The 21,049-nt window shown below is 51.6% G+C and overlaps 1 protein-coding gene across 1 annotated transcript in view; it reads left to right on the top strand.

Moving 5' to 3' along the window:
• The first annotated feature begins 2,672 nt into the window (after nt 1-2,672).
• C19H16orf96 (chromosome 19 C16orf96 homolog) overlaps nt 2,673-21,049 on the top strand; it is a 36,620-nt gene continuing 18,243 nt past the window's right edge. The window contains exons 1-8 of the mRNA XM_076840857.2: nt 2,673-3,092; nt 11,885-11,989; nt 13,464-13,544; nt 13,735-13,821; nt 14,970-15,677; nt 15,812-16,571; nt 17,996-18,081; nt 18,398-18,508. Coding sequence (XP_076696972.2) covers nt 2,673-3,092; nt 11,885-11,989; nt 13,464-13,544; nt 13,735-13,821; nt 14,970-15,677; nt 15,812-16,571; nt 17,996-18,081; nt 18,398-18,508 — 2,358 coding nt within the window. The remainder of the gene's footprint in view (nt 3,093-11,884; nt 11,990-13,463; nt 13,545-13,734; nt 13,822-14,969; nt 15,678-15,811; nt 16,572-17,995; nt 18,082-18,397; nt 18,509-21,049) is intronic.

The raw sequence follows: 21,049 nt of genomic DNA, 5'->3' as shown, positions 1-21,049 counted from the left end.
AGTTCCTCAGGTGCATTTCCATGTTTAAGCCCCCTGATCCGGAAGTTCCTCAGTCCTCCATGTTTAGGCCCATGGATCCAGAGGTTCCTCGGGTGCACGTCCATGTTTAGGCCCCTGGATCTGGAAGTTCCTTGGTGCAAGTCCATGTTTAAGCCCCCGGATCCGGAAATTCCTCAGGTATCCATGTTTAGGCTCTGGGATCCAGAAGTGCCTTAGGCGTTCATGTTTAGGCCCCCAGACCCAGAAATTCCTCAGGTGCACGTCCATCTTTGGGCTCTCGGATCCGTAAGTTCCTCAAACCTCCATGTTTAGGACGTAGCATCCGGAAGTTCCTCAGGCACACGTCCATGTTTAGGCCCCCAGATCCAGAAGTTCCTCAGTTGCACGTCCAAGTTTAGCCTCTAGGATCCAGAAGTTCCTTTGGTGCACATCCATGTTGAGACTGTAGGATGCGGAAGTTCCTCAGGCGCACGTTCATGTTTAAGCCCCAGGATCAGGAAGTTCATTGGGTTCACGTCCATGTTTAAGCCACCGCCCCCGCCTCCGGAAGTTCCTCAGGCATCCATGTTAGGCTCTAGGATCCGGAAGTGCCTCAGGTGTCCATGTTTAGGCCCTAGGATCCGGAAGTTCCTCAGGTGCATGTCCATGTTTAAGCCCCCTGATCCGGAAGTTCCTCAGTCCTCCATGTTTAGGCCGTAGCATCTGGAAGTTCCTCAGGCGCACGTACATGTTTAGGATCTGGAAGTTCCTTTGGTGCACGTCCATGTTTAGGCTCTAGGATCTGGAAGTTCCTCAGGCATCCATATTTAGGACCCTGGGTCCGGATGTTCCTCAGGTGTCCATGTTTAGGCTCTAGGATCCGGAAGTTCCTCAGTCCTCCATGTTTAGGCCGTAGCATCTGCCAGCCCTGAATTTTTTAAAAAATATTATTCTTAAGTTTTAGGTGGACACAATATCTTTATTTTACATTTATGTGGTGCTGAGGATCGAACCCAGGGCTTCGTGCATGCTAGGTGAGCACACTACCACTGAGCCCCAGCCCCTTGAATTTTTTTGGTCCTATAACACAGTGGGGATCCTAGAGGTGTTAATAAGAGGGCATATGATGGTCAGTTTTAGGGGACAACTTGGCTGAAAAAATTAAGGAATAGTTAGAAAAAGACATTATTTCTGAGGATGCTTCCAGAGATTAGTGGGTGAGCCTGAGCCGGGTAGGTGGGGAAAACCTGCCGTTAATGCGGGTGAGCACCATCCAACCTGCCAGGGCCCACAGAGAACAAAAATATAGGAAAAAGGCCAAGTATCCATTTGTGTAACTTAGACACTGGTCACGTTCTTCCCTTCCTGACCTTGGACACAAGCACATCCTGGAGCCCAAAGGCAGGAGAGAGGACTTACTCCTGTGTGACACCCCCACCCCGGGCCTTTGGCCTTGTACTGAGAGTTACACCATTGGTTTCCCTGGTTCTGAGGCCTTTGGACCTAGCCTGAGCCATGCTCACCACATCCCAGGGTCTCTAGTGTGTATATGGCCTGCAGTGGGACTTCTCAACCTCCATCATGACAATTCCCCTGACACGTGCCTTCTCACGTGTCTGTGAGAGTGTATGATGTTGGTTCTGTCTCTGGAGAACACTGACTAATCTAGCAGTTAGGATCAGGTCCATGGTAGGTGGTTTGGGGGGTGTTTGAGGAAGTCAAACTCTGCTTTCCAGAGTTCCTTCAGGGAAGCCAGCAAGGTTGGTCTTTAGCCAGTGGGAATCCTGAGCAGGCCATCTTGCATGCTGTGCACCAGGAATGTGAGGTTGCAGGGGGGCATTGAATGGAGGAACTTCCCTGCAGGCTTCACTAGAAGATGGGGACAAGCAGACTGCTGTTGGGACCCAGAACTGACCCAGCAGAGCCTGACTGTAACAGGACCCAACAAAGCCTCCTCACCCTGCAGCCACTGGCTTCTAGCCATGCCTTCAGACTCAGAACAGGACTGAGACTCTGATTAGAACTGGGGTCTTACTGAGCCCCAGCTCATGTGGGGAGCAGAGCAGGGTTCAGCAAGGGCGATATCATCCAGGAAGACAGGGACATGCAGGACAGACCAAATGATGCCCACTCACCTCCCTGCTCTCCCCTTCCAGAAACTGGAGCAGCTAGGTGTGCGTTTGGCCCTGCCAAGAAACCAGCTTAGTTCTTCAGACTCTTCTCTCTATGTCCTCTTTTCTTAAAACCTAGGCCTTCCTGACTCCAAGAAATCTGTCTTCTGATTCCAGAGACTTCTGAGATGCGTGCTGCCGCTCCCTCACTTCCCTGCATACCTCTTGGAAAGGGCCATCAGCCTTACACAAGCAGAGGGCTGGAATGAAGGGTTGCCTGTTCACTATTCAGGTAGTCATTAAATATTAATGGAGTTCCTATTTGGGCGTGGCTCACCCAGGAGCACCACCTGCTCCTGGCTCTCGGAAGCATGCCCATTTGACCATGTTCTCTGGTGTCCTAGCAACCAGAAAATCAGATCTGATCTCTGGCCAGGACAGAGGCCATTCTTCCCTGACCACTGTGACTCTCTGCCTTCCGAGCCTCTGAAGACCTGCTTGTGCAGCTCTTTGACCACAGGAAGCCACCACTTGTCCCCAAGGATTCCAAGAAGCCTAGCCGCACCAACCCAGCCCGGCAAGATGAGCTTCTCACTCACATTCATGGAACTGACCAACATTGCCATACCACAGTGCGGGGTGGTGAATTTCAGGGCCCTGCACCTCCTGATCAAGGGCATTCTGGAGCACATTCAAATGGCTGAGCTCAAGAAGGAACTCTCGGGGGATGAGGACTTCCTCCAGACCTCGCAGGTCGTGGTTGTGCCTGGGGAAGGAGATTCCCAGCCTGTAATCAACCCCATGAAGCGACTCAGCAACGTCTTTGACGGTGTGGTGACCCGCCTCGACAGGATAGAGAATCAACTGGCTGGGTTGCAGGACCTGCCCTCCACTGCCCAGCTGCTGGAGGGCAGCCAGGGGACCAAACGGCCTGCCGAGGACCTGTGGCATCTCATCAAGCTCCGAAAGATGGTGGAGGGCAATGAAGAAGCCATGGCCAAGGTAAAAGCCCAGCTGTAGAAGCCTCTCAGCCCCTGTGCGCTCCTCCCAAGCATGCCGCTCCCTGTTTCTTCATGGTGGGCATCCCTTTACAGAGGGAGGGTAGAGCCAGACCTTGGAGTCTGGCAGAATCAAAACTCCCAAGATCGCATCCTTGTCAAGTACTGAGGAAAGGAGCTGGACACAAACAGACACATGCTGTATTATTCCATTTATACAGAATATCCACAATAGGCCAGTTTCCAGGGCTGGTGGGGTGGGCGTGGCTGCTTTGTGGGTGGAGGGTCTCAGTAACTTCGTGAGGCAATTACCACGTGCCAGGTGGACTAAATGCTGTGCATCTGATAGGTCCTTTAAGCGTTGTAGTAACTTCAGGAGGCAGGTAGTCTAGTTTTCAGGTGAGAAGACAGTGGCACCGAGTGGTTTTGTAACCTACTTGAGGTCAGTGTTACAAAACGGAGAAGCCGGTAGAAAACTGGGCAGTGTGGGTTTGTGAGTAGCAGGCAGCACAGCCTCTTGCCAGCCAGAAAGGGTGGGGTTGGTCATAGTCAGTAATAGTCGATAGTGGTTTCCTCCCAGGTAGGAGCAAGAATTCACACTGGATGAGAGTGCCCAGGAAGTGTTTAGCACGGAGTTCAACATATTTTAGGTGCCCAGTCCGTTTATTGAGATTTGACTTGAGCAGGGAAAGAGGTGGGCTGAAGTCTCAGCAAGTCAGCCAGCCCAGGGCCCTGCAGGATATGAGGACCTGAGCTCTGGGTTTGTGGGAGGGAGGAAGAGTCCAGTCTGGCCAAGCCTGGGCCCTGTCAGGCAAGAGGGGCAGAGCGGTGCAGGGAGGAACCACAAGCCATGTGCTGAATGGAGGGAGGGGGCCAGCACAGAGGCCTGGAGCTGCCTCTGATTGATTCCAATTCTAATTGATTCCAATTACATGAAATGGCCAGGAGGGGCACGTCCGCAGGCAGAAATGGGATGAGCGCTGTTGGAAAGGAGAGAGGGAGTGGTTTGCTAATGGAGACAGGATTTTCTTTCAGGGGAACAAAATGTCTTGGAAGTAAGGAGCGTTGACAGTCATAACTTCTGTCTGTATCAAGTGCCCTGGGATCACACTCTTTAATATTGTTATGTGTTTTTTACCACATGAAAAGCAGGTTGGCAGAATTCATTTAAAAAACCCCATGACCTAACTAAATGCTGTCTATAAGAGATGAGCTCTCAGTTTGGAGACACCAGAGGTTGAAGTTTTATGGAAGCAGATATCCCACATCAACAGGAATGGAGCAGAGCTGGTAAGGCTGGGCCACAGCAGGCACTTGGGCTTAGACACCAGTGCTAGCCAGGAGCAGTACACACGCATGGAGTCCCAGCACTCCGAAGGCCGATGCAGGAGGCTCATTGGAGCCAATGAGTTCATGATGAGCCTGGGCAAAGTAGTGAGACTCGTCTCAAAAAAAGGAAAAATGCTTCTAGAGGCAAGTCTGCCGAGGGCAGCAGAGGGGCTCACAGGTAGGTGGACACAGCACGTGAGGTGCCAGGCCTGCAGAGCAGCCTGCCCCCAGTCTGCCTTGATGGATGAAGACTTCTAGAGCTCTTGAATGTCCCGAGCACTGAACAGGGTCACCTGCTCAGCTCATGAAAGGGCTCGTGAACAGGTTTGGACTTGACCATGCAGCCCTTAGGGGCCTGTTTGTACAGATAAGGAATGTCCCTGCCGTTGGAAAGTCATTGCAATGACTTACCACAGCGACCCATTGAAGGGGGTTGCCATGGTAGCTGGTTCTAGAGCAAGCTGCTTAGCTAAGTGTCTGTACCCATCAGCCAGTGAGGCTGGCAAACCAAACGCTGTGTTGATGCCCTGGGCCACCTGGACTGCACCTTGGCAGCCCCTTGCTCTGGGCTGATTGTGCCAGTGTCCTCTGCTGCCCTTACTGGGCACCCCCAAGAGGCACAGGCCAAAAATGGAGAATCAGAAGTCTGCTGGTCTCAGCACCCACCCCAAACAGAGCACATAGTGCTTGGGAAACAAGGGCAGACACCAGGAGGGGGGAAGGCCTCTTGGCAGCAAGCGGACTGGGATCCATAGGCATGGTCCAAGGACTGGCTCTGTTGGTCAACACACCACCAGATTTGAGGATTTGTGCCCCACTGCAAGTTGTTATTAAGGGTTAGATTGCAAGGCTTCTCAGCACTATTGACATTTGGGCTGAGTAATTCCTATGGCTTGTGTTCTGTGTATTGTAGAAGGTCAGGCAGCACCCCCGGCCTCTGCCCAGTGACACCAGCAGCACCCTGTGTTGTGACAAACCAAAGTCTGTCCTCCAGTCATTGCCAGATGCTACTGCCCCATTTGAGACTTCTGGATTAGAAAGCCTGGGCTCCCCAGCCTGGCAGAGTGGTGGTGTCTATAACCCATAACTCAGGAGCCCGAGGTAGGAGAACTGTGAGTTCAAGCCAGCCTGGGCTACTTAGTGAGACCCTGTCTCAAAGGAAAGAATAACAAGGGTTTGGCATATGACTCAGTGGTGGAGCACCCTGGGTTCAACCAAAAAAAAAAAAAAAAAAGCCCCGCCCCCCCCCCAAAAAAAAAAAGAAAAACAATACTGGAGGCTCCTAGCTCAGCCTGGTTGTCCTCTAACCTCCAGCTGGTTGCAGAGGAAACCCAGCTTGCCCCTTGGTGGCTGTGCACTAGCTCCTCCTAGTGAGACTTTACAGAACTGCAGGTTCCCAGGTTCCTCCCTGATTGGGTTTCTACATGTGGTAGACAAGCAGCCTGAGCGGCCCCGCTTGCCTGGTTGAGGTCTTGGTTTTCTCATCTGTAATGATAATCCCTGGTGGCCAGCCACAGGGGAAGATGAAGGATGCTGTGAGCTATTATTAAGACTGTTCTGTGTAATGCTGCTTTCATAAAGTTGTGGGTCCAACATGTTGTTGCTTGTTTATTTCAGAACTACTATCTACTGACAATTACCAAGTTGGGTTCCATACTTTGTCTATTGTTAATTGTGCTGCTATAAACTTGGGTATGCATGTATCAATGTAGTATGACTTTGATTCTTTAGGATAAAACTGAGGAATGGTATAGCTGAGTCCTATGGTAGTTCCATGCCTAGTCTTTTTTTTTTTTTTTTTTTTTTTTTTTGCAGTGCTGGGGACTGAACCCAGGACTTTGAGCATGTTAGGCAAGTGCCCTACCACTGAGCCATATCCCCAGCCCCACTCCATTCCTAGTCTTTTGAGAAGATTCTGTATTGATTTCCATAGTGGTTATACTAATTTACAGTCCCACCAACAGTGTAAAAGTGTTCATTTTTCTCCACATCCTCCAACATTTATCATTATTTATATTCTTGATGACTGCCATTCTGACTGGTATGAGATGAAATCTCATAATTTTGATTTGCATTTTCCTAATTGCTAACAGTGTTGAACATTTTTTTCATATTTTTGTTGGCTGGCCTTTGGTATCTTTTCTTTTGAGAAATGGCTGTTCATTTACCCATTGGGTGTTTTTTTTTTTTTTTTTAATTGTGAGTGGACTTCATTTTTTTGATTTCTATGCAGTTCTGAGAATTGAACCCAGTGCCTCACACATGCTAGGCAAGTGCTCTACCACTGAGCCACAACTCCAGCCCCCCACTGGGTTTTTGGTGTTAAAATTTTTGAGTTCTTTATATATTCTGGATATTATTCTTCTTTCAGAAGAGTTTTCTCTGCGTTTTTTTTTTTTTTTTTTTTTAACCTGGGATTGAACTCAGGGGTACTTAGCCACTGAATCACATCTCCAGCCTTCTTTATATTTTTATATTTTATTTTGAGACAACTGAGAGACTCACCAAGTTGCTTAGGGCCTTGCTAAATTGCTGAGGCTGGCTTTGAATTCCCAATCCTCCTGCCTCAGCCTCCCAAGTTGCTGGGATTATAGGCATGCGCCACTGTGCCTGGCAAGCCCAGAGGGGGGTGGGGGGCTGGGAACATGTTCAGATAAGCCTAGATTTCAGTGCCACACCAGGCGCCACGTGGGACATGCCACAGTTCAGCTCCTGGGAAGGACAGTTTTCTCAGCTCCAGTTAAGCCCTAACTGTGCCCTGGAGGGCTCTGGTCAGAAAAAAGACCTGACCCTTCCTGCAAGGGTTCTTCTGGTGCCTTGTTCCCTAAAATAGGAGTCCAAGGCATGTCCCCATGCTACAGTCTGGGCTGGGTGTGCACATCACAGGAGAACAGAGCCACGTGAAGGAAAGAGTCTTTCTCTTTTCATGGGTGACCTTCCCACAGGGCAAGCCATAGGGTTCTGCACTTATCTGGGCTGGGTTGGGGGTAATTTCTGCTCAGCATATTTGGCCCCTGGTCACCCCCAGGAAGATAGGAGGATAGAGGAAGCATCAGTAGATCTGTGAAGGTCTCTGTAAAGCAGATAAGGTGTGGGAGACCAGGAACCACGGAACAGGATGAGGCACCAGGGGCTGGGGTTGTGGCTCAGTGATAGAGCGCTCACCTAGCACGTGCGAGGCCCTGGGTTCCATCCACAGCACCATATATAAAAGGTATCGTGTCCAACTGCAACTGAAAAATAAATATTAAAAAAAGAAAAGAATAAGGCACCAAAAGAAGATTTATTGGGGGGGGCACTCCCGGGGCGAGGCTCACTGGTCTGCCAAAGGGTGAGGGCCAGGGAAGTCCGGGCGGGAAAGGCGAGCACAATGCTTCTAAGGGCAGCTAGAGATAGGAGGGCCTAGGCCATCTAAATTGTCACTACCGACAGCAGGCTGGCTGAGCCGAGTTTAGGGGCATCTGTCGTTGGTTGGTCCAGGCTGAGATGAATTGACAGGGCAATTGCTACCGCCGGCAGGAACCCGGTCGGTGGGGTCTGTTGCCGGATCAGCTTCTGATTGGCCATTTCGGGGCTGCCCACAGCTACCATGGGAGGGGAGCGGGGAAGGAAGGCTGCTGACCCACAGTCTCCACATTGGAGGTCTCTCTGAGAAACATTTTACACCTTAAGCAAATGAGAATTTGTAAAACCCATCCCATAATACCACTGTCACTCCCAAGAAAATTAGCAGTGACTCCTGACTGTACATAGACAGTGTTGAGATTTCCTCCCATCATTTCTGAAACACAAATGCAGTTTTTACAGCTTGATTGAGGTATTTCACTTTACCAGAAAATTCATGCATTTTTAAGGGTACTGACAGAGCTGTGCTGCTGTCACCATAATCTAACTTTAGGACATTTTTCAATACCCAGAAAGAAACCCCTCGATCCATAGCAGTGACTCCTCTTGTGCCCGCTTGAGTTCCCAGTCCTTCACTGTACCTTACTGTTTTCCAGGTTCACCCATCAGCACATTATGATTTCTTTTTATCAAATGATATTCTGCTGTATGAGTAATGCCACATTTAGCTGACTGACTAATGGACGTTGGGGTTCATTAGTTCACTACACATAGCCCTGCTATGAACAGTAGTGACCTGGTCTTAAGCAGTCCTCCCAGATACCTGGGACCACAGCCACAGGCCATGGTGACAGCTACTTTGTCTTGGTGCCATGTGTTCAACAGATGATTCGTTTCTCCCTACTGGATCAATCTTGATGCCTTTGTTGGAAATCGGTTGACTGTAGCTGGGTGGGTTTATTTCTGGGCTTCTCAGTTTTACTCCATTGATCTGCTTGTCTGTCCTTGTGCCCGTACCATACCGTCTTTCTCTTCCCCTTTCTTTTTTCTTCTCCTTCATAGCAGACATGAACCTGGGGTGTTGAGCACGCCAGGCAAGTGCTCTGCTGCTGAGCCCTGAGCTCTAACCTCGAGGTCTTTTGTAAATGTCCCTTATCCAGTGGAGGAAGTGTCCTGATTTACTGAGTATTGTTTCGTTGTTGTTTTGTTCTGTTTTCTTTGGAGATAGAACCCAGGGGCACTTCATCACCGAGCTGCATCCCAGCCCTTTTGTTATTTGATACAGGGTCTTGTTAAGTTGCCAGAGCTGGCCTCCAACTTGCAATCCTCTGCATCAGCCTCCTGAGTTGCTAGAATTACAGGCATGCATCACCACGTCCAGTTTACTGAGTTTTTTTTTTTTTTTTTTTTTTTCATGTAAGAGTGTATTTTATCAAATGCTTTTTCTGTGTCAATTGAGATGATTGTATATTTTTAAAATTGAAGGCTGAGACAGGAGGATTGCAGGTTCAAAGCCAGCCTCAGCAACAGCGAGGCACTAAGCAACTCAGTGAGACCCTGTCTCTAAATACAATACAAAATAGGGCTGGGGATGTGGCTCAGTGTGCCCTGAGTTCAAACCCTGGTACCAAAAAATAAATAAATAAATAAAGTTGATAACATATTTCTTATCGATGTGATATATTACATTAATTCATTTTTGGATGTTGAATTAATTAAATCTCTGGAGTTAATCCACCCCATGGCCATGGTATATAATTCTTTTTATATGTTGCCAGATTCAGTTTGCTAGTGTTTTCTTGAGAACTTTGTGTTTATATTTCAGTTTTCTTTTCTTCTTTTGTCTTTGCATTTGGTATCAGTATAATGCTGGCTTCATTGAATCAGTTTGGAAGTGTTCCTTCCTCTTCTGTTTTCTTGTAAGAGTTTGTGAAGGGTTGGCATTAATTCTTTAAGTGTTTTTTATTTATTCATTTTTTTTAGTTGTAGTTGGACACAATACCTTTATTTATTTATTTATTTTTATGTGGTGTGGAGGATCGAACCCAGGGCCTCGCACATGCTAGGCGCGCATGCTCTACCACTGAACCACAACCCCAGCCCCCTCTTTAAGTGTTTCGTGGGAGTCAGTGGTAAGGCCATCTGGGTCTGGACTTTGTTGGATATTTACTTTTTAATACTGCTTCAGTCTAATCATTTGTTACAGGTCCATTCACATTTTCAATTTCTTTCTAAGTCTATTTTGGTAGTTTGTGTATTCCTAGGAACTTGTTCATTTTTATTTCAGTAGAGTCAATAGAAAGGTCTCCTCTTTAACTTATGATTCTAGTAATTTGAGTCTGTCTTTTTCTTGGTCCATCGAGCTCAACGGTTTGTCAGTTTTGTTGATTTTTCTCTTCGGAATTTCATTAATTTCCACTGTACTGTTCTTAATTTTCTTACTTCTATTTGCTTAGGTTTGGTTTGCCTTGTTTCTTCCAGTGTCTTCCAGTGGAAAGTGAGGCTGTTGATGGGAAGTCTTCCTCTGTGGTGTGGCCACTGACCACCACGCGTTTCTCTCTAAGCACCGCCTTAGCTTCAGCTGGGAGTTTTGGTGTGACGTGCTCTGTTTTCAGTTTGTCTCAGAGCATTTCCTGATTTCGTCCGTGGCTTCTTGGATCCATTTGTGATTTAGGAGAGTTAACTCCCACACACCTGTGAATTTCCAACTTTCTTCTGTTAACTTCTAGTTGAATTCCACTATGGTCAGCACATACATCGGTTCTAAAACGTTCCAGCCGGGCCACCTGCCCTGCAGAGTGCTCTTCGTGTGTATTCTGCCATTGTCAGAGTGTTCTGTGGAACTGTTGGTGCCCGCATGGTTTAGTGTTGTTCAGGTTTTCTGTTTCCTTGTTGATCTTCGGTCTAGTTCTATTCTACGATAGAAATATGGTATTGTAGCTGCCAACTGTGCTTTTTAAAATTGCCTATTTCTCTTTCAGCCTTTTTTTCCTCCTCCTCCTCCTGTCTTGGTGGTACTGGGGATTTAACACAGGGCAAGTCTACCACTGAGATCTATCCCTAGCCATTATTTTCTTTTATTTTGAGATAGGGTCTCACTAAGTTGCTGAGGCTGGCTTTGAACTCGTGATCCTCCTGCCTCAGCCTCCTGAGCTGCTAGGATTACAGGCATGTGCCACTGTACCCAGCTAGGACTACGTTTTTTTATCCATTCTTCCAGTCTCTACCTTTTAACTGAACATTTAAAACATTGATACTTAATGTAATTATCCATCAGGACTGGCTTCTGTCATTGTACCATTTGTTAACTGAATGCCTAGCTAGGCACAAAGCTCTTTGTACAACTTATCAATTTTTCTCCCATATCCTAACGCTTGAGAAATCTGAAACCTACAAAGACGTGGTGACAGCCCCAGTCAACTGTGCAGTGAGCTTTGAGCCTTACCTTGCAACCATCAGTTTAGCCTGGAAGTCTCATTGCTGGTCCTCTGGTGTCCTATTTACCTCCAGAGCCCATCTCCACAGGCAGCCAGAGAGATCTTTTTAAAATGTAAATCCAGGCCAGGTGTGGTTGTGATGTCCTGTGATCCCAGCAATTTGGGAGTCTGAGGCAGGAGTATCTCAAGTTCAAAGCCAGCCTCAGCAATTTAGCAAGACCCTAAGCAACTTGGTGAGACCCTGTCTCAAAATTAAAAGTATAAAGTGCTGGGGATGTGCCTCTGTGGTATAATGCCCCTGGGTTCAATCCTAATTCTAAAGAAAATAAATAAATAAATGAACATGGTCATTCCTCCCCTGACTCTGACCCTCCAGGTGCTCCCCCCCAGGGACCAGCCTGCTTCCTCCTTCGGTAGCTAGCCTGCTGACGCGTGCCAAACAGGGAAGGGCAGGAGATGTTTTGGGTAACGCGGAGACACCTCTTTCCTGCCCAGTCTGCCTGGGGCTTGCAGCACTGTTGTCTTGGGGAGCACTTGCTGGTCTCTGGGTACTTTCAGCCTAGGCTGTGGGAGAGCCAAGATGACCCCCAGGACTATGCCGTCACCAGAAAGCTCTGTACTTCATTTGCCTTCCGCTATAACCACACCCAACTTCAGGGTTTCCCCGTCTTCTCTCCCTCTTCAGTCCATGGTGACCCTGCAGGATCTGCTCACTGACCTGTACCCACTCAAGGTCACCGTTGAAACCCTCAGGAAGGACGTGAACATGATGAAGGATTGTTTTGAAAAGGTAATTCCGCCCCTGCATCCTCCACACTGGCCGTGCTGGTCAGAGATCTGGTGGTCCAGGCCTAGAAAGCCTGTTCTTGGTCAAAGAATGCAGCCAAGAGGGGAGAAGAAGGGAACCCTCCTGGCCCAGCCCTTGGCCTCCCTCCGGAGCTCCCTGTGACCCCTTAGTGCCCCTTACTCCACTGTGTTAGGATGTCCGTTGTCAGACACCCAGTTCATCCCGACTTGGGAAAAGTAATAGAATTCATTCTCATTTACTAAAAAGCCCAGGGGCACCTCCAGCCACAGCCAGATGGAGGCCCTCAGCGACCTCAGCGTCTGCCTCCCGGTGGTGACTCCCTCTGGGCTGGCTTCAGGTTCAGGCAGCTACTCCCCGACTCTCAGAAACTCCAGGCTTATAGTGCCTCAACTCGGCAGAAAGAGAACACCTTTTCCTCCTGTGGAAAGCTCTGTTCACACTGAAAAGCAGGATAAACCTAGTGCAGGCACACATACCGGCTTCTTCTGCATCTCTGAGCCATTTGTCCAAGTCTGTTCTAGACTCTACCATGACATGGAAAGACACGGAATCCCTAAATCCCAAGACAGCTTCCCCTAATCCACAGTGGGGTCAGAAGCTGGGTCTGCAAACCTCCAGGCCAGCACTGTGGCCAAGGTTAGACCACCTGCTCCAAATAACATGACTAATGTGTTGCCTCTGTTTCATAGGTCACTGGGTGCACTTGAACTTCCATCTTAGACTGGGTAGATTTTATTTGAGTAGATGGGCAGTGTCAGGAAGCAATGCTATGAAACACTAAAGAGGATCCCTGGAACCAATCTGCTTGAGAAACGATGTCTTCCTGGCCCACTTCTTGAAGATTCTTTTTTTTTTTTTTTTTTTTTTGGTATTGAGGATTGAACCCAGGAACACTTAACCACTGAGCCACATCCCCAGCCCATTTTTTTAAAATATTTATTTTTTAGGTGTAGGTGGACACAACACAATGCCTTTTATTTTTTTTTATATGGTTCTGAGGATTGAACCCGGGTCCCGCCCATGTTAGGCAAGCGCTCTACTGCTGAGCCACAATCCCAGCCCCCCCAGCCCATTTTTTGATTTTTCATTTTGAGACAGGGTCTCATTTATGGCCTTGCTAAGTTGCTGAAGCTGGCTTTGAACTCACGATTCTCCATCCTCAGCTTCCTGAGCTGCTGGGACATAGGTGTGCACCACTGTGCCCTGCCTCTGGGAGATTCTTAATGTGCTTTTGCCCATTCAAGGCTCGGATAAATTCTGTGGTACAGAAGTCTGTTGAATGCTTTTTAGCCCATTGTTTTCTAGACTTATTTGTCCATAGACTCTTTGGCATCCCTTTTCCTTCCCTGGGAAACTCTTCACCCTTCTCAAGCTCTTGGTCATCCAGCACTGTGGGAAGCAACAGGACTGGGATCAGAACCTGTCTTCCAGACCACAGACTCAGCTCATTTGACAGATATGCCCAGAAAAAGTGGACCTCTTATCTGAGGACTTGAAAATGCAGAACCGGAAGATGAGCATACTGCAGCATGAAGTGGTGAGGGCCAGGATCCTGTCCTTCCTCCTCGGGCTCGGGGCAGGGCAGGGTGGGGAGGTTTCTCTGTAAATGAAGAGGGCACTGTGGTTGGTGAGCCACTGGAAGGCGGTCTGGTTCTGTGTGGGTAGTGAGACCCCCCAAGGGCCACGCACCCCTATCTCACACCTGCACTACCCACCCCACTCCACAGGATTCTCTCAAGAACAGGATTCACGCTCTCCCCAAAGCTGAGGATCTGGTGCTCTGGAGTGGCCTCCATGAGGCCATGTTCACTCCAGTGAGTGGAGAAACAGGAGGGGCAGTGGGGGAGGGGAGGGGGCGTGGGCCCACCTCTTCAGCCCCCTCTTTCACAGGAAGCCACTTCACAAGAGCTGGAGATGTCCAAACAGTGGCAGACCACAGACCAGTCTCCACAGGCTGCCCTGGCCCAGGAGGAGCCCGGGTTGCCTTCCCATGTCTCATGGCCCGTCCAAGGCCCCAGCCTCCAGCAGACTGCCTGGCCGACTGGCTGGTCGCCTGCCCAGGCAGATCTACTCAGCAGTGTCCAGGCGCCAGGTCAACCTCAGGCCCTCATGCCTGGTCCTGGGCCTTGGCCTTGGCCTGGGCCTTGGCCTTGGCCTGGGCCTGGGCCTGGGCCTGGGCCTGGGTCTTGGCCTTGGCCTGGCTCTGAGCCTATTCCTGCTCCTGCTCCTGGGCCTGGACCTGCTCCTGTTCCTAGGCCTGGGCTGATTCCTACTCCTGCTCCTGGGCCTGGGCCTGCTCCTGTTCCTAGGCCTGGGCTGATTCCTACTCCTGCTCCTGGGCCTGGGCCTGCTCCTGTTCCTAGGCCTGGGCTGATTCCTACTCCTGCTCCTGGGCCTGGGCCTGCTCCTGTTCCTAGGCCTGGGCTGATTCCTACTCCTGCTCCTGGGCCTGGGCCTGCTCCTGTTCCTAGGCCTGGGCTGGTTTCTGCTCCTGCTCCTGCTCCTGGGCCTGGGCCTGCTCCTGTTCCTAGGCCTGGGCTGGTTCCTGCTCCTGCTCCTGGGCCTGGGCCTGCTCCTGTTCCTAGACCTGGGCTGGTTCCTGCTCCTGCTCCTGGGCCTGGGCCTGCTCCTGTTCCTAGACCTGGGCTGGTTCCTGCTCCTGCTCCTGCTCCTGGGCCTGGGCCTGCTCCTGTTCCTAGGCCTGGGCTGGTTTCTGCTTCTGCTCCTGGGCCTGGGCCTGCTCCTGTTCCTAGGCCTGGGCTGGTTCCTGCTCCTGCTCCTGGGCCTGGGCCTGCTCCTGTTCCTAGGCCTGGGCTGGTTCCTGCTCCTGCTTCTGGGCCTGGGCCTGCTCCTGTTCCTAGGCCTGGGCTGATTCCTGCTCCTGCTCCAGGGCCTGGGCCTGTTCCTGCTCCAGGGCCTGGGCCTGTTCCTGCTCTAGGGTCTGGACCTGTTCCTGCTCTAGGGTCTGGGCCTGTTCCTGCTCCAGGGCCTGGGCTGGTTCCTGCTCCTGCTCCTGCTCCTGCTCCTGCTCCTGGTCTTTGGCCTGGGACTGGGCCTTGGCCTGGGCCTGGACCTTGGCCTGGGACTGAACCTTGGCCTGGGCCTGGACCTTGGCCTGGGCCTGGACCTTGGCCTGGGCCTGGACCTTGGCCTGGGACTGGACCTTGGCCTGGGACTGGGTCTACTTCTGGACCTTGGCCTACTCCTGGACTTTGGCCTGCTCCTGGGACTGGGCCTGCTCCTGGAACTGGGCCTGCTCCTGGAACTGGGCCTGCTCCTGAGACTGGGACTGCCCCTGGGACTGGGCCTGCTCCTGGACCTTGGCCTGCTCCTGGACCTTGGCCTGGGACTGGGCCTTGGCCTGCTCCTGGAGCTGAGCCTGCTCCTGGGACTGGGCCTGCTCTTGGACCTTGGCCTGCTCCTGGACCTTGGCCTGGGACTGGGCCTTGGCCTGTTCCTGGAGCTGAGCCTGCTCCTGGGACTGGGCCTGCTCCTGGACCTTGGCCTGCTCCTGGACCTTGGCCTGCTCCTGGGCCTTGGCCTGCTCCTGGGCCTTGGCCTGGGACTGGGCCTGTTTCTAGGCCTGAATCTGGGCCTGCTCGTGGGCCTGGGCCTGGGCCTGGGCCTGGGACGGGGCTGGAGCCTGAAATCATGCCTGCAGTGGGGCCTGGTGTGACACCTGGGTTCATGCCAGCAGTTTTGCCTGTATTTGGACCCAGACCTCCACCTGCCCCAGGAGCTTGGCCCATACCACCAGGAGGCAGGCCTGGAGCTGGCACTTGGCCTTTGTTTGACTTTTTCCAGCCTGGCCCAGGCCCATCAGACCCCCAGCAGTCCCCCAGGGCCCCACCCCCGGCCACAGAGCTGGGATCATCGTGGCCTCTTCCCCTGCAGCTACACCAGACTCTTGAGGCCCCAGAGCTCCCAGCTGTGGAAGAAAAGGGGGATGAATATTACCCTTACCTCATGGTAGACTCTCTGGCTGGGCTTTCCCCAGGTGAAGCCACCAAGGATCAGGGTCCCATGGCTAGGGCCTTGGAAGCACACCTGAAGGGTCCCCAGAATGCCCTTGAGCAATTGAAAACCACTGTTGCTGCTGCCGCTGCAGCTGCTGCAAACTATGCTGCAGCTGCCAACTCAGCTGCCCAAACAGCCAAGGCTGCTGCCAAGGCGATCACCGATGCCCCTGCCAGCAAGCTGGCTACTAAAACCGCCATTGCGGCTGCCTCCGGGCCCTTTGGGACCCGTTCAGATGTCTTGGGTGCAGGGTCTTCTCGCGGGGCCGCTGAACCTACGACCTTGGATGAGGAGAGCAAGCAGCTACAAGACTTGGTGGCAGATTATGAAGAATTGGCTCCCCAGTTCCCCACCAAGGACATTCCTCCCACCAAAACCCTGTCACAGGCCATGCAGGCAGCCAAGAAGGCGAGGAGCACCCAGGACAAGAAGGCGGCGGTCAAGCGCTCCATGGGCCACATAGCCCAAGTGCCTGATAGACATGACTCCCTGAGGGAAGAGTTTGCCCAGCTGTCAAACAACCTGCAGCAGCAGCTGGCTTACCTAGGTAGGAGGGGAGCAGGGGCTCAGGCCCTTCCTGCAGCCTGCGTCCTTCCTGGGGCTCCCCCAGTGACATCGGTATCAGCTGTCAGCTATCATCCCTTTGACCTAAGTGTCTTACTTGCGATTCTTTTACCAGGAATGTACAGTGAGGCACTATCTTGGAAGGGAGGGACTCTTAGGATCTAAAGTTGGCACGTAAAGAGGAAAATTGCTCCTGAAATTCCATCTTTCTTTGCTTTTTTCCTTTTTTTTTTTTTTTTTTGGCGGGGGGGGGGCGGGGGGAGTGGTACTAGCAGTGGGACCCAGGGCCTCACTCCTGCTGGTCAAGCACTCTGACACCGAGCCAGATCCCAGACTGAGAGTGTGGCACTTCTGCTGTGTTTCCAGTGGATGCTGCTGCTGCTGGGAGCCCACTTAGATCCCCAGCTCTGCACACTGAGACGTGCAGTGACTGCGATCACCAAAGTCACGTCCCTGTCTGGCACCTCTGATGGGCACTGCTCTTCCACAGACTTTGGGGGGAAAGTGGAACTTCATGTAGCTAAAAAGAACCCTATTGATGCCTGTCAACACTAGGATGTCTGAGATTAGGAGGGTGGTAAACAAGCAATAACAGCCCAAGCTCTCCTCCTGGCCGGCTGCCGTGTCCCGCTCCTGTTATTTCCATGGATCTGGCCTCTCAGGCTGCTTGTCCATACTGCATGTAGGCCACTTGGTAAAAATTTCACCATCTCCCCTTCTATTAATCTTGGTATAATACCTTTCATAGACTCTCATAAATATCAGGGCTGGGACTATGGCCTAGCCCTGGCCTAGCACACACAAGGCACTGGATTCCATCCCCAGCAATGCAAAACAAAAATAAAGGGCTTCATGGTTTTGAAGTACTTCACAGTATTGAGGGTATAGCTCAGTGGTAGTGTATCCTAAGCGAGTGCAAGCCCTGGTGCAATCCTCAGTACCCTCCCAGGAAAACTGAATTACATATTTAAAAGAGATTATTGGGATATATAGGTTAAATAAAAAACTTTATTAAAAGTAATCCCACCTGTTCTTTTTAGAGTTTTTAAAAACATGTCCACTAGCCAGGTATAGTGGCACACACCTATGACGCCAGTGACTCAGAAGAAGACTGAGACAGGAGGGATCGCGAGTTCCAGGCAGCCTCAGCAACTTTGCAAAACCCTGTCAAAAAAAAAAAAGATGCTGGAGCTGTAGCTCTGGGGCAGAGTAGCCCTGGGTTCAGTCCCCAGCACCACACACTGGTGCGTGCACACACGCATAACAGTGTGACTGTGGAAGACCCAGTGGACCCTCGAGGCCCTGTCTGGGCACATTTTTGTGGGCAGCCCTGCCATAGGGGCCTGGGAAGAGCAGGTGTTTGGAGCTCCCTCCCCGCCCCACAGTCACTCCCTCTTTTGCTTTCAGTGCACGCAGGAGGCTTTTCCAAGCTTGAGGCGGCCGTGGACATACTGCAGGACAAGATAAATAACATCCAGAAGTCCAGGCTAAAGGTCAGTGCCCCTCTCAGGAAGGAGCTTTTGAGACGATGAGGGCTGGAGGCAAGCAGGAGGCGGACTGCCCCCCTGCACCCCTCCTGGGTGGGGCATCTGCCCGCCGGCTGCCAGGTGGCCTGGGAGCGCAGCAGGGCCAAGGATGCGGCTAGGGTGGGTCCAGGGCGGGTGGCTGCGGATCCCTTCCAAGGAGTCCCAGGCGGCTGTTCCCCACTGTCACACTGTCCAGAAGGCACAGGTCAGGCACCTTCTTCCTTGCCTCAGGCCTCTTCCAGCCACGGCAGCCTCAAAAGCCGCCTGTGTCTCCCTTGTTTAGGAAGAGGAACTTGAGAGAGTTTGGGGCACCCAGATAGAGTCCATGAAGAATCACTACGTCGTGCTGGACCGCTTGGTGGGAAAGCTCCAGGCTCGCGTGGATGAGTTCAAGGTTTGGAGGCCTGGGGTCCCCGAAGGGCGGGCCAGGGGAGAGCTGCTCCCTGTGGTTTTACAGAAGGGGGTGCACTGAAGGCTGGGGAGCCAGGGGACATTTTACTGTGTGTAACTTACACTTTAATTAAGAATAAATCCCACACACATACACAGAAGGGCCTGATCAGTGCCCATCTGTGGCCTCTGTATCAACAGAGTGAGGTCTCTGTGACATTTGCTGAATGAGTCGGCAGGATGAGAATTTCTTGCCCCAACAGTTATACTCATGGCAGTTGCCCTAAATCAGCCCACTTTGGGGGAACAAGCTTCTCTGAGCTCTCAGCACTGCAGCCTTTCTGGAACAGCAGGGTTGCCAAGTTGCCAGGCTGGCCTCAACTTGAGATCCTCCTGCCTCAGCCTCCTGAGTCACTGGGATTACAGGTGTATGTCATCGTGACTGGCCCCATGGGGACTTCTAAGTGCAGGTCAGAGGGCTTTTGGTAGAACTTACAGGATGTAAAAACAAGGGGGGGGGGGCAAAGCAAACCCCTGGCACTGTGATCACTCTCCATGTCGTCACTGTGTCACCCGTTGGGGCATGTAGGGGACTTTTCAGGGAAGAGAAGTCATTGCAAAGGGACTGACGCATTGCCTAAGGCAGGGGCTGGAAGGGAGAGCTCGCTGTCTTCGGAGGGTCTGTGTGTGGATGGAGGATTTGCAGGGCTGCGTGCTCGGGCCTTTGTGAGCAGCACTGACTGGGAGCCACGTGGTCCTCTGCCAACTCGGGGCTCTCTGTTAGCCTCTGATCTTCAGCGAGGCCTGGGTCACCATGTCGTGGGGCCCCTCCTCTGTGGACCAGAGCGAACTGACCTCAGCTCCAGGCCGGGCCCTGCATAGGGGGAAGGGGGGTGTAGTAGCTGTCACTCAGGGAAGAAGCAGCCAGCCGAGGCCCACCAAACGGCACAATGCGGAGCACACAGGGCCTTGTCCTGTTCTCCTTCCTGCTCTCATGCCATCAGGATATGATTGCCCATAAAAGTCACCTGGGAGGAACCTGAAACATGACTTTCATCCAGCATGTAACTCCTGCAGCCTGTGCTCAACACCCCATGAATGAACACAGGCTTCAGGGCATCAGCAGGGCTGTCCGGCCTCCCGCAGAGACCGAGGGAGGCCGTGCTCATGCTGCAGACCCGGATGCAGGAAGAAGTGCCACTGCCCTGCTTTCCCCGGCGTCTGCAGAAACGTGATGGACACGACGGGGGTCTTGATGAACTCTGATCCTACTGTGATGATGTCTTAGCAGACACTGCTTTGTGTGCTGGGCTTTTGTATCTTCACCTGAGATGCTTTCAGGCAAGATGCCAGACTTGGTGAGAGTATAGCAGTGTTTATTAGCGGAGGGGGAGCACCCTCAAGGAGATAGCGGGTCCTCCCAGAGGAGGGGCAGCTCACATCTTTGTGTCCCGGCTTTTATTGGTTATGGCTCGGATGGGGACTGTGCCCCAAAATCTCTCCTGTGAGACCGTGCAAGAGGGTTCACGTGATGAGAGCTTGGACCTCACAGGGTATGAATCTCCTGTTGGGGATTAACTGGGCGGTGACTCTAGGCAGGCAAGGTGTGGCTACAGGAGCTGGTCGCTGGGGCACGGCCTTGGGTTTATATTTTATCTGTGGGGGGAGCGCTCTCTTTCTGCTTTCTGATGTGATGTCCTGGGCCCCTTTCCTCCACCACACTCTGCCCCCAGGATGTTCCGCCTCACTGGAGCCACAGGGAGTAGAGGTGGCCATCTATAGACTGAGACCTCTGAAACTATGAGCTCCAAATCAACTTTTCCTCCTCTAATTGGTCTTGTCAAGTCTTTTGATCACAGCGGTGGAAAAGCTGATAAAAACAACTGGGGAAAGAGGGAGACTGTTGGAAGATCCCCACCAAGTGTCCCCTTGGCTGTGGATTTACAGGCTACCCTAGCTAGCAACCTGAGGGCAGCCCTTGCTGTCTTGGCCTGGCTGGTGGGTCCTAATTGAAACTGGCTTTATAACTAGAAGTTATGGGGCCGGTGGGCTCTGATCTTGTTCATTCTGCTCTCCTAGGTCCGGGAATCTCTGGTCTTTTGCATAGTGTCTTGCTTAAGGAGTCTTGGCAATTAGGCTGTCCAGGCAAACATACCTTCGTCTTCTCCGGAACTTACCATTTTCTACCTGTTGTAAGAGGAGCTGCTTATCTGGCTGAGATCAGGCAGGGGTCTTGACACAGCTGCTTTGTTCAACCTTGAGGCCCCACTGTGGCTGGGCTGGTCACAACCGATATGCTCCATGCTGCTCTCTTAAACTCCTAACTAACTACCACCTAACACTCCTAGTCATTTATCTTTGCTCAGCAAATGTTATTGAGTGTTCTCTCTGCACTGGGCATGCTCTAGGGGCTGGGACACAGCTGCCAACACCACGGACGCTGGCCTGTCCCTCCTGTTTGTGCCTGGGGTGGTGGCAGGATTCGTTTTCAACTGCAGCGTGATTTACATGCCTAAATCTTAAGTATGAGAGCTGAGGTCATTCT

This window comes from Callospermophilus lateralis, chromosome 19 (assembly GCF_048772815.1).
Source record: "Callospermophilus lateralis isolate mCalLat2 chromosome 19, mCalLat2.hap1, whole genome shotgun sequence".
Lineage (NCBI taxonomy): Eukaryota > Metazoa > Chordata > Mammalia > Rodentia > Sciuridae > Callospermophilus > Callospermophilus lateralis.
The sequence above is the reverse complement of the archived record's forward strand: the minus strand, read 5'-3'. Positions and strand labels throughout refer to the sequence as shown.